Source organism: Bombus flavifrons, chromosome 13, assembly GCF_040668555.2.
Source record: "Bombus flavifrons isolate JBK064 chromosome 13, iyBomFlav1_principal, whole genome shotgun sequence".
Lineage (NCBI taxonomy): Eukaryota > Metazoa > Arthropoda > Insecta > Hymenoptera > Apidae > Bombus > Bombus flavifrons.
The window spans coordinates 5,410,630-5,423,331 of NC_138454.1; the positions used below are offsets into that span (position 1 = coordinate 5,410,630).

Sequence of the window (12,702 nt, forward strand, 5' to 3'; positions counted from 1 at the left end):
AAGAAAAATGTAGAATACTTTGTATTATGATGTAAGTAGCCTCTAATAAATATGGCGTTTTGTACTGCGTAATTTTTTATCACGGTATTGTAGATTTACAAGTTCTTTGGTTTCTTGGTTGGACGTTTATAAATTTTTAATTTTACAGTGACCATAGTTTTACACGTTTTCAAAAAATGTAACAACAAATATTTTTATAATATCGATTCGCGTCTTCCGAAATATTGATGTATCGTATCGAAGCCTAACACGTAGATCTACAAATATTGCAAATAAAAATTATTTATCCTTATAGCCAGATACATAGCGAAGAATAGTTACAATACCTTCAGCAGACCAATTTGTTCCGTAGTGTCTGGAGTATAAACCGGGATTGACATAATCCGTTCACCACTTCCTAGTGCATAGTCCCTTATATTAAAATTAGCGAACCTGTGCACGGCAGTTTTTCTAAATTAATATTTCTCCCATGGAGAATATTTTAATAAAGAAATTCTTTTTCATCTCACCCAACTTCCACACACTCTTTCGTATCAGTTTCCTCAGGAAGAGGTTCACATACGACAATAAATTTTATGTTAGAGTTAATAGACTGATCCAGCATCGCGCATAAGATCCTATTTTGCAACGGGTACTTGTTTTCATGCACTCGAAACTCTGTGAACAATGCTTTCTCAGCCCCAAATTTTTCCAGCAAAGAATAAAAAAAGAAAAAAGAACGAAAAAGTCGAAGAGATTACTATCTTACTTCTTCTAAAATTATATGTTAACTTCTGGTTTGGTGGTTGCGGTTTCTTCACTGAAACCGTTTCCATGTCAGCTCCACAATAACCCAGGAAACAATATTCGATGTAAAGGAGCTGATACTCTGGATTCTGCATTACGGTGCTTTTTGGGAATAAAACCAAATTCATGATTTCAATGATAATTGAGTCCTTCCCAAGCTGTAATTAGTATTTCATGAAATTCTATTAACTTCTGTAATCTTAGTGATTGGAAAAATGAATTGGTAAAACATTTTAATTCGTACGTCATTGTCTTTATCGTCAACAATATAATCAGATGACAAGTCTTCTGTAGGCGAGTCTGAAATTCATTTTTGTAAATAATCCTAATCCATGCACATATAAATTAGGGTAATCTTGTTTCGAATTATAAATTGTTATACATGCCCTTGAAAGTGAACGTAGTGCGTTCCTTATATTGTTGCCAGTTTTTATCTGCGATCACGTTGGTCACCTCGGAGATCGAATCGGCTGATTTTGTCCGATCTGGCTCATCGGTTTTACCCTGAATATATCCGCGAGATCAGAATTAAAGGCTGGAAGAACAGCAAATAAATGATCTTCTAATCTTACGTTTGAGACGAAAGCATTAAATTCCACCACGCTTGGTCTCCCCATTTCAGATTCTTCGTTTGACTTCTCTGTAGTTTTCATAGGCTTCGGTCTATTCAAAATCATGTCTTCAAATCTATCTAATTTTTTATTTAAAAAATGCAATACTTCTCTACAATCTCGTTCTCTGTGGTTTCTTCGAGCGTGTCATCCCACTTAACCGTAAAAGTAGATTTATGTTCATCCGTATGGAGTTCCGCGTTCGAATCTAAATTGTCAGTTTCGTCTACGCTCTTTTTCACCACGGTGAAGGAAGCGTCGTCATGCTTAAACTGCGTTGTTGACAAAGGGACATCAGTAGAATTTTCACCTAAATAAAACACGTGATCGATTGAGTCTATCCTATATAAGAAACGTTTTATTACCAATTATTTCCTCGCTCTGTACTTGATTCGTCAATATAAGTAGGCTCGATTATGCTCGTCGTTGTTACATCAGGCAATTTTCCCGGATCCCTATACTTTATTTTGGAATTTTCATCCTTCAACACCAACGGATCGTCTTTTGGTGAAACAACTTCCTTCGATTTCAGCGGTTTCTCTGGAATCAGCGTCTCCGGTGGTTTCTCTGGAATGAGCGTTTTCAGCGGCGGTTCTGATATTATACCGTATCTTCTTTTGAACGCTTCTACTTGCTCGATGTCACAGCTTAGTCTGACCCATAGAGACAATTGACCAAAATTCATTCCAATCGAGCAAGGGAGTACACTGTTCACGGGTGTGATATAGTGAAGTTTATTTTGTGGATAGTCCAATATATCTTTGATGCAAAGCTTCCCTTTGGCTACCGTATAGTTGTCGTTGTCGTGAAACACGTTCACTTGGAAGGTCACGAGTTCTAGAAGAATGTAGTTGAAGAAGGAGAATAGGTCTGATATTCGATAGACAAACGACGAATTGAAGTTCAGCTTGGGACATTTGAGCGTGGGCGTGTAGGTTGTATCTTGATTCCAAATGTTCCAACTCACGAACAACAACACGTTGCTAATGTCCTTTTCTCGGAAAAGGATCTGCTTAGCCTGACATACAATAAAATTTCTCATAAAATTACTTCCGGATTATTTTATTTTATATTAACGAGTTTATTTAGTACTAACGGACGTGGAAAGCTGTAAGGATACGATATGAAGCTCCACCAGACCCTGACCATCCGTGATTACTAACGGAAATGAATCAGAAAAGGCACTCGTAGTATCGACACACTCGTTTGGACAATCGGCACTGCAGGAAGAGTCTACTTTCTGGACCTCAGATTTAGGTCTTCTATGTATAGGATGGTATTGTATCGAGTCAATATCTTGCACGTGTTTCACGATTTCATTCACCTAAATGTTCGTGGTACGAGTTTTATCTTCTATAGACATCCTATCGGTTTCAGTCGAGTTTTAATTAAATTGTAATCCTTACTGGTATCCCACTCACGGTTTTTTTACATCTATCTAGGTATTTGATGTATTCCTGTAACGATTTATTGCTGGCGGAAGAGTTATTTCTGTTCTGCACAGTCTCACGCGTTTCCGAGGATTTGTACGGACCAGATTTGTCGTCCTGCAACTGACTTCAAAAGGTGACTTCATGAGTTTCGCGAAACGATCGAAGTTGTTGAAGTTCGTTACCGAGAAATGTTCAATGCGCCTAAAGTTCTTGGTATATAGCAGTTTCTTGTAGATGCGAGAGAATCGTTGTGTAAAGGTGCCTTCGAGTCGATCAAGTCGTTCTTGTTCTTTATTGCCTGTCCTTTACATTGCATTTGCGTATTGTTGAAGTAGCACGCAAGCGGTTTAGTGGAATTACAGCAACATCGGTCACATTGTGTATCTAGATTGCACCTCAGTGAGCTGCTACAAGTACAATCATTGTCATCAGAGACTTTAACCGGCCGACTATAACTCCGCACATTGGTCAATAATTTTCTCTTCGACTTTTCTTGTTTACTGTAAGAATTCGAGCAATATTTTCTTGTGCTACAACCAGATCGAATCTCTCTCTTTGCAACACTGCTTAATGTCGTATTATTGTTGTTGATGTCTTTCACGAATTGATACTTAATCGGTGGAATTGCACGATACAGAGTGTTGGCTTCATGAGGTATCATGTATGTATACTCTTGAAGAATATTAAACAATACGGATAATACTGTATTAGGATCCGTTGATTGAGAAGCATTGTCTTTTTTTTGCTGCTGGAGACCGACTTGAAAAGCTGCGGCTTCTTGAATTCCTTGTACAAGTGTCTCTATGCCACTGTAACACAGTGTCTAAAGATAATTACTGAAGATAGAATATTAGAAATAGAAAATGTTCGATTACAAAAGGGAAATAAAGTATAAGAAGGTACTATAATACGAAGGCATCACTTTATTACGTGTTTTATTTATCATAAACCTTATCTATATTTTATTGAAATATAATCAAATACCATTATTTAAACGAACACATGGAATTCTGCCTAAAACATCTGGAAGCTCCAGAATTTTGCTGCGTCACAATTATTAATATTGACTATGTGCGTTATTCGGAAGAACGATATTAAAATTCGTCAAATCTTCCAATTCTAACGAACAGGACATTGAAATATTTTGAATTCTCTAAACTCTGTCTATCCTATCTTAACTAAACTAGCTTCATATGAATATATATATACAAATACAGCGTTGAAATAGCGCGAAAAATAATTGAACAATTTTTGTCAGCAATTAGAGTCACCGAAGAGCAGTTTCTCAAGCGAGACAACTTGCCTGTGTCTCTGATTCTGATCCATCACGTCACTGTAGTCGGCATCAGTAACCATGTGTTTCTGATTAAATTTCGCTGCATCCGTAGATGTGCTTATCTGTGCTTGTTCCAGAAGCTTCAGCATTTTATCTGGAGTCAAATAATTCTCTGTAACTATTGCAGGATCTGTACTTTGCGTCGCAATTTGTGGTTCTTCCATTTTCGATGTTTCTTTTATAGGTGTTATAATCTGCAGATCTTTCGTGTCTACGGTGGTTACGCCGGATTCATGTTCTGTCTGCACCGATCTATCCATTAATTTAACAGATTTTTGGATTGCATTCGTAGTGTCTACATGTGATGATAGTTCGCAACATCCTTTGCATTTCTGCTCTTTCCTAGCGATATCCAACTCAAAAATCTTTTCGAGCGCTTCGCAATATTCCACTTGAATATTGCGAAGAATATTGCATTTTTCCACTTGAATGCTGGCATCTTTGTGCGATTCGCATCTGTCGATTATCATTGGTATCTTCGTCTCGGGTTGTTTCGTCGATATTGGCGTAGTCTTTGTCGTTTCCTGTTTTTCCGTCTGTGTCTGAAAACACTAGAATAACGCGTTCGTTACTTTCATTGATGCTTTGCAAATGTATCTTCATTATATGTAAAATATTAGAATATCAATATTAGAATATCAAAATTTATTTAGTTGAGTACCGAGAAAAAACACTTACTTAGTTAAAGAAGCAAACATCTGAATTGTCAGGCAGAAGACCAGCATTATTGATTCAGAAAAAAAATTACACACTGACCGTTAACTGTACCGTTAAACTGTCTATATTCTTCTGTAGTTCTTCGAGTTTCCCGAGTAACTGTTCGTTCGATGTTTTCAGCGCCACGATATTAGCCTGTTCGGTGTTAAAAGCGGTTTTCAAAGTTTCTTGATCGTGAAGCTGCTCCTTGACTTTTTTCTTTAACTCCTTGTTCTCAAGCTCGACTTCGTCATATTTGGAGCTGAGGTCGATGAGCTCGCTGTTGTGCTGCTGCAATATCTTCATCTCGTTTACCAGGTCCTTTATATGCTCATCCTTCTCTCGTAGCGAGAGTTGAGAATCCTTCGCCTTTAACATCTGTTCGTCGATCTCCGCCACTCGTTTCTTCTCTGTCAGGAGCTCCGTCGTAATCGTTTCGTTGTTCCTAATTACATATTTATAACATTTTCTATTTTAGTTACTTGACTTCCTATTTTATGAATAAAGACAGTGCATTTACATTTGATATTTAACATTTATCTGCCAGGATCCAGGAGATAGATACTTATAAGATAAAATTTATTTATAAAATAACAAAGGTTGAGGAGAGAAAGTTTAATTACGCGTGAAATTTGTGTTGGAGAATTTATAAGTTGTTTCATGCATAAAAAAAAAATGCATGCATAAGAAAAAAAGAGAAAGGTAAAGGATGATAATGCGATAGGTGGAACGCGATTCACACAGTTGGTCAAGTATTGTTTAGAAATATCGTTGTTGTGCATGAGTAAAGAGACGTTAAGCGTACTTCGTCTTCTCGTAAAGCTCCCTCTTCAAATCTTTGATTTGCGCATTCAACGACTCGTTCTCGTTCTCAGTGGCTATTAGCTTATCATTCAGTTGCTTCATTTGTCGCCAGACTCTTATGTACTCAACATTCTCTGCTACTTTTTCCCTTTGGTTCATGACCGTATAAGTAGACAATTCTTCCTCTAGTTCAGTTATCCGATTAGACATTTCTTTCTTCTGCGCTTCCAATTCCTGCTCACCAAATACAATTTTCATTACGTTTTATATTATCTCCATCCCTAATTCTAAATTTAATAAATGACAAGGTGTTTGTTCTTCGTTCAATCATTTATTAGATATTATAAATAAAAATAACGAATAAAACAGAAGGAACTCATCGATTGCTATTACCTCGATTTTATTGAGATTACATCGCGCATTGTCGTCAATACAGTGACAAGATGGTATCTTAGTGCGGCTGCTTTCACTTCGGCATGTTCTAAAACGAGGATCTCGACTCAGTGATCTATCACGATATGCCGTGGTATGAATCATAGATTGCTTGTAATATGACGCTATGGACTTACGTGCGTCCAGACGAAGGCCTTGCTTGGGGATTACGACTTCTTGATGACGATCTACCTGTTATTGTATGACTCAGCAGTTGATTTCTTAGCACCGAGACTTTATCTTTCAGCTGGAAAATCGATTGCAACATTATCGTATTAGTCGCAATAGTTGTCGACTTGAAATCTTATTCACTCTATTTTCAACCTATTTAGCTTCAAACAGATCAATGGTTCAGAAATGACTTCCTTAAGGACTAGAAGATAGAGTTGTTTTTTTCACTTCTTATTTTTCAATTCTTTTTTATTGACTTTGAAAATTTTTAATTAAAATTAGAGTATAAAAATTGTAAAAAGGAAAAATTCAACTTTTACCTTGGAGTTCTCAAGTTCAAGAGTGATTATTTTATTCTTATCCTCATAAACGTCTAAGGCAATTGTGCATGATCTTGAATTGCCAGTTACTCTCATCAGCTTTGTTGTCAATCGTTTGATCTTATCTTCCTGACAGTTTGTTAATTTTTTTAAGTTATTTGCTTCATCGAGCAGTCGTAAATATCTGTCTTCCAGTTGGTAACGATCGAGCTTAAATACAATGTGTCGCTCTCTGGGATCTTTAATTTGTTTCAAATAAAAGTCATAAATTAAACAAAGCCAAGGTAATATTATTTTAATATTCCTGTCAGATACGAACCTATACTACTGCGACAAGAATCCACACAAGAACCTTCTCTCACAGGCAAAATGTCTCGATTTGGATCGTCAGCCATAATTTCAAAATTCCACTATATTACCTAAAAAAAAAACTACGACAAAATAAATTATTAATAATTATTATTAATAATAACATTCGTTTCTGATCGAAATATTCAAATATTTGTGCAAAAGTGCCAAAATTAACAAATTTGAAAATTCCAACATTTCGGAATTTTTTAATACAAAAGTTTCAATGTTAAAGATTACATGAACTTCCAAATTTAAAAATTGAAACAGGCGTATTGTCATATTTTATATAGCAGTTCGTGTAATTTGAACGCGAATGCGCGTTATGTTGTACTTTAAATATGAAGCTCCTTTTTTTCTTGTTTCGAAGTCCGTTCAAATTTTGGCGGGCAAATAGACATATCCGGCGGAGATCTTTCAATAAGGAATGATTTCTCGATAAGAGATTTTATATGTGTAGACAGAAATATCTTGATAAAATGCTCTATCGGCTTTTACCGAAACCACACCTGCCTAAAATTGTGTATAAGAGAACACAAACGCTATTCGAGGGTTATGCTCGGCAAGGTTCGTTGAACACAGTGGTTGTCTCCGAACCAAATGACTGAAATTCTGTCTTGAATTATATTCTCATTTCTCCTCTATTACAAATTTTATTCTTTATAGAAAAAAGAATGTTAAATAAATTATTAAATATATTTTAACCACAAAAACAATTTATGTCTTTTCCTTGTATAATAATAATAATATAAATATACATAGGTATACAATTTCATAATATTACTGCATAAGAAAATATTTAAAATCGATTTATGCAAATATTAAATTTCAACAAGAAAAATCAAAAGCATTTCGTATATATATATATATAGCACTTATAAAAGCAAATACAATAATTGAATTATTTAACTGGTATATGCATCACACATATGCGTATTTAAAATACGTGTTTCGTCGAAATATGTGGAAATGTAGGAAAATATGTATGTCATAGAGTTGATTAAGAGGAAAGAGATACGTATCCCCTTTGTGATGCGTCACCGGGTATATGGGGCAGTGCTTCGATACGCCGGTACAACCTGCACTGCACTAACCTTGGTTTGACATCGTGGAGTGTGCGTGCGAGAGAAAAGTTAAGATGGCGGCGGATGGAGATGTGATCCCTGATCAAGAAAAAGTACGAATAGTTTCGGACTTTATACTGCATTCACCGCCGGGCGAATTCAACGAGGTTTTTAATGATGTGAGAGTCTTGTTGAACAACGACAACCTGTTGAAGGAGGGTGCGTCCGGAGCATTTGCTCAGTACAACAAGGATCAGCTCACGCCTGTTAAGGTACATCATCGACCTCTCTGTGATGAACTTTTACAATTTTTTATGATAGTATCCGGGGTATCGTTTAGTATCTGTGGTAATCGAAGATCACACTATCTCAGGAAAGTGTCGGATCGAATTTCAATGGCTAGTAACGGTCCTAATCGTGCAACACGCGTTTGGAATTTCGACAGGTGACGTTGACTTTACAGTGAAATTGGAGCGCGATAATATTCACCTGGCTAATGTGATTGTTTACCTAATGTATCCTTAAATCGCTATACTGCAGTTGCTATGTGCAAATCTTAGTGGAGTTTCGATCGAAATCGTACGCTGCAGTAGGGTTAATTATAGTTACATTTTGTGCTCATTTTAATAGGAAATATTTGAGATTGATCTATAATAATTTCTATTTCTGGTTCAAGCTTCGTTTTATTTCGAAATTTGAAAGTAATATTTATTTTGTAATTCTATGAAATAGATTTGGTCAAATTAAGGTTAGATACTAATTTATTTATAAGTGTATTTATATGATAAAATTTTTGACATTTGTGAATCTTGTGTTACATTGGTCAATTTGTTTCTGTTTTTGACTTCAGATTGATGGAAGCGAATATCCTGCTCTTATAACAGAACACAATGATTTAGGTGGACAAAGGTTTTATGATGCTCGCAGTAAGCAAAGTTTTAAATATGACCATCTTAGAAAGGAAGCACAGGATTACGAACCGTATGAACCAGATCCTGTAGCTGAACCATGGAGATCGGCTCTACAAGATGAAATAACAACTTACACTCAAAGTCATTACAGACACGGTGCATGTTCAGTTTTTGGAAAGAGTCAAGGAGGTATAGTTGTTTTTTTTAAATTTCAGAAAATTTTAATTGTTTGAAAATCGCAATTGTAAACAAAATGTGGTTTATTCACTTACACAGGTAATATTACCCTAACGGCTTGCATAGAAGATCATCAATTTCAACCTAAAAATTTTTGGAATGGCCGTTGGCGTTCTGTATGGACTGTTAGTTTTAGTCCAAGTTCTGGAAATGCAGAACTAAGAGGTAGCCTTAAAGTACAAGTTCATTACTATGAAGATGGAAATGTACAGCTTGTCAGTAGCAAAGAAGTAAAAGAAAGCTTACCGATCTCAAATGAGAAACAAACAGCAAAGGAATTAATACGGCTTGTTGAGGAATCAGAAAATGACTATCAAACTGCTATATCGGAAAATTATCAAACAATGTCTGATACAACCTTTAAGGCCCTACGAAGGCAATTACCTGTTATGCGAACGAAAATTGACTGGAACAAAATTGTATCGTACAGTATTGGCAAAGAGCTTAAAAGTCAATAGAAATAGATTTTTTATATAATATTAAGAGAAATAATTAAAATGCGCATTTTGCTGCATGGGTGAAGTCTGGAGGTGTGATGTGCATGGGAGCAAATGTAACAATGCTATAAGTTTGGTTAAACATGTTTTGACTGAAACTCATGCATGCCACTCAAGGTTCCTCTGGACCCCTAAATGTATCTTGTTAATAACAAAAGTAATAAAAAGAAACATCACTGTAGCTATCGATTTTTTAAGAGCAAAAGAGAAAGAAGTACAGATATTTTAACTATAATATCTTTTTTTACCGAGCTTTTTAAATTCTGTATTAACAATTTCTAATTGCATAAAAAATATTTTTGCGATTACATTTTATTTCTAATGAATTTTATTATCAAATGCTTTGATATAATACTGGGTTTAAATGTAACAAAACATATATATTGTTTATAAACACTCATCTTTACAATTAAAACGTCCATTATTTTACAGTATTTAAGAGATTGATTTATATATTAATCTATATATTATGTGGATTGGTGTCTGTTTATAAATTTACTACTATTTAATAATTTACAATCGGGGTAACGGGGATCCTTGGTCTTACTTTTTGTAAGCACTTTAATTGGAATTATATTTGGTAAACCAAGTCATGTAAAATTTGAAACTGATGGCTAAAATCAAACAAACGTGAAACTTGGGGTGAAATATCGAAATCCGTTAATACATTTATTAGATACATTCAAATTGCATCAATCAGATAGTAATCTTGTACAATAATTATATTTCAGTGCAAACATTTCTAATGAACTGCATTTACTGAATTTATTTGTTGTAATTAATTACATGGATTATTGTCTTGTTGATAATTTGAATGAATAGATAATTCTACTTCATCAATTTTGTAAAATTTATAGTTTATAATCTGGAGTTGAAGTTTAATATTAAAAGATTAAATGCATCCATTTTAACTTATATTGATATCATAATGTTAATAGTCAACATTACAAAGTATAAGTACATGAAGTATTGCACAGTGGGAAAGAAATTGCTGTCTAACATGTGCATGTTCGGTCAGCCTAATGAAACCATCGAGTTAAAATACTTGAATCAATGGTGATTAAAATTTTAATTCATTAGTTGCACAACAATATAATTTTTTTTAAACACTTAACCTTGTAACACCTAAAAAGCACAATAACATGTTTAATATATCTTTAAATGAATACTGTCATGGTTTCATGCTATGTACAAATATAATAGCATGCTGGGGCCACAGGTGATGTCAAAATATACAATATCAAATTAAATCGATATGTCTATCATCGATTCACAATCTGGTACAGAATGCCATTAAGTGTTCATAGCATTCGATACACAAAGCAAAACTTCATTCATTACAAATATTGGTGGGCAAGGCCTACTATTTTTGTCCAATTTTATATTTCATAAAATATAAATTTATACATTTTTGTTAAGATGTATTGTTTTATGATAAGTATGTCTATTATGGCAAATATGTTGCAAAGTTTAATAGTACGGTATGAAATAAATGTTAATCATTGCAACTTGATTTCTGTGTTAATCATATTATAGTTGTATGAGTCATTTGTATCAAATAATGATGTTGAAAAATCTTTTGGTGCTATCGCTTACCACACATTACACAACCAGACATGTATGCGAAAACGGAAACTAACAAAGTACATAATGCATTGTACATTGTAGAATGTAGCCTATAGCCTGCTGGAGCCTTAATCTGTTCACTTTATGTTGAGGGGGTATTATGTACATATGTTATTTGAATGAATGAATGCGATGAAGCACACTACCATTTGACTTTTCAGACCTTAGGATTCGAAACATGTTTGTAATATTATTCATATTTTGTAAGTTACATCGTAATCCAAAATATTTTATTTAATCATGCTATTCGATAATTTTTAGAAAAAAAACTTTGAACAAAATACATACATAACTTAAATATAAGATCATAAAATCATTTGATCAGTTGTGAAGAAGTTAAAAGAAATGTGCAGAGATATAATACAAAAAACTTAGTATACTAAATATTGCAATAATAAAATTTTATATGTAAATATGATGATACACATTATTTAAACATTGTAATTTGTGTTACGTATGTAAATTACAAATGAAGTGTTGAAGTTTCGAATCTTATCAAACTTTACAGAAAATAGTTGCCTATGATAATAAAATTAGGTATTACCTACAATCGAATGTACCGTAAAATAAGAAACGCATGTCCTTATGTAAAAACTTAAACACAGAATACATTTATCAGTTAAATTATGTATTATTAAATGTTATGATTGATTAAATAAAGTGATATAACACTTTATACTTTGACTATCAACTTAAACATCATGTTTAATTCAGAAAAAAATAAATTTTATTTTTTTCTAAATGTACTTTACTTTGGATAATAGTTAATATCAACAAAATTCAAATATCAATTATTGTTGATATTAACAAATGTAGGTAATACAACTATGGAATTATTGAAGGTAGAAAAAAAAACACGTAAAAAATGTGTTATATAAACTTTATTTTCAAATTTTATATAACATAAACAACTAATTATGATAAATAAATGCATATAGAAATTCGCACTATACTGTCATAAAAAATAACCTTAAGATTTCTCTATTAAAAAGATAAGATAGGACAAAATATATAATATAAAATATTGTATTTGAACTAATTACTTTTTAATATTATTTTATTGTAATTTGTAGTAGTAACCCCGAAAAGCTTTTATTACTCAATGTAAACAATCATAGTGCACATGTGCTGCTGTGCATTGTTTTGAAAAAGTACTTTTAATCTCAACTATGCAATTTCAATGATTAAAGTGCTTACCTTGACTTCATCTACAACAAAGTTTTGGGACACTAATACGAACATTTCAGGATGATTATCTGTTCACATAATTAATAGACAATCTAAAAGACAATTTCACGAATTTTAACATTCACAGCCATGTTTGTTTACAAGCCAGTCGTTGCTAACGTGCTAAGAATCATTGGTCACAAGGTACTGTCACGTGACTATTGACTTGACCGTAGAGTAAGTTGTGTGTCAGGAGTTTGTAC

General features: G+C 33.7%; 2 protein-coding genes across 2 annotated transcripts; one reads left to right on the plus strand and one right to left on the minus strand.

Moving 5' to 3' along the window:
- Positions 1-74: 74 nt before the first annotated feature.
- Positions 75-12,601, minus strand: LOC138186433 (uncharacterized). Its single transcript, XM_069126322.1, has 20 exons — positions 12,470-12,601; positions 6,909-7,019; positions 6,590-6,828; positions 6,236-6,345; positions 6,060-6,147; positions 5,668-5,900; positions 4,923-5,307; positions 4,102-4,717; positions 3,012-3,631; positions 2,804-2,944; positions 2,494-2,721; positions 1,785-2,415; positions 1,506-1,707; positions 1,359-1,449; positions 1,173-1,290; positions 1,031-1,086; positions 749-944; positions 510-657; positions 327-432; positions 75-257 (listed from the first exon to the last, which is right to left on the minus strand). Exons 2-20 carry the CDS (start codon positions 6,982-6,984, stop codon positions 195-197), a joined length of 4,347 nt encoding a protein of 1,448 aa, XP_068982423.1. The 5' UTR covers positions 6,985-7,019; positions 12,470-12,601; the 3' UTR covers positions 75-194.
- Positions 8,003-11,948, plus strand: cpa (F-actin-capping protein subunit alpha). The gene is made up of 3 exons (XM_069126534.1): positions 8,003-8,273; positions 8,852-9,101; positions 9,189-11,948. Exons 1-3 carry the CDS (start codon positions 8,076-8,078, stop codon positions 9,605-9,607), a joined length of 867 nt encoding a protein of 288 aa, XP_068982635.1. The 5' UTR covers positions 8,003-8,075; the 3' UTR covers positions 9,608-11,948.
- Positions 12,602-12,702: the final 101 nt, after the last annotated feature.

Bases quoted from the DNA above. Each gene is read 5' to 3' on its own strand.
- LOC138186433 (XM_069126322.1), bottom strand. From the start codon at position 6,984: ATGGCTGACGATCCAAATCGAGACATTTTGCCTGTGAGAGAAGGTTCT. The intron at 5,901-6,059 runs GTAATAGCAATC...TTTGGTGAGCAG, and splicing joins GTAATCTCAATAAAATCGAG to GAATTGGAAGCGCAGAAGAA. The intron at 1,450-1,505 runs GTATTGCATTTT...GATTTTGAATAG, and splicing joins GAGAACGAGATTGTAGAGAA to ACCGAAGCCTATGAAAACTA.
- cpa (XM_069126534.1), top strand. From the start codon at position 8,076: ATGGCGGCGGATGGAGATGTGATCCCTGATCAAGAAAAAGTACGAATA. The intron at 8,274-8,851 runs GTACATCATCGA...TTTTGACTTCAG, and splicing joins ATCAGCTCACGCCTGTTAAG to ATTGATGGAAGCGAATATCC. The intron at 9,102-9,188 runs GTATAGTTGTTT...TCACTTACACAG, and splicing joins TTTTGGAAAGAGTCAAGGAG to GTAATATTACCCTAACGGCT.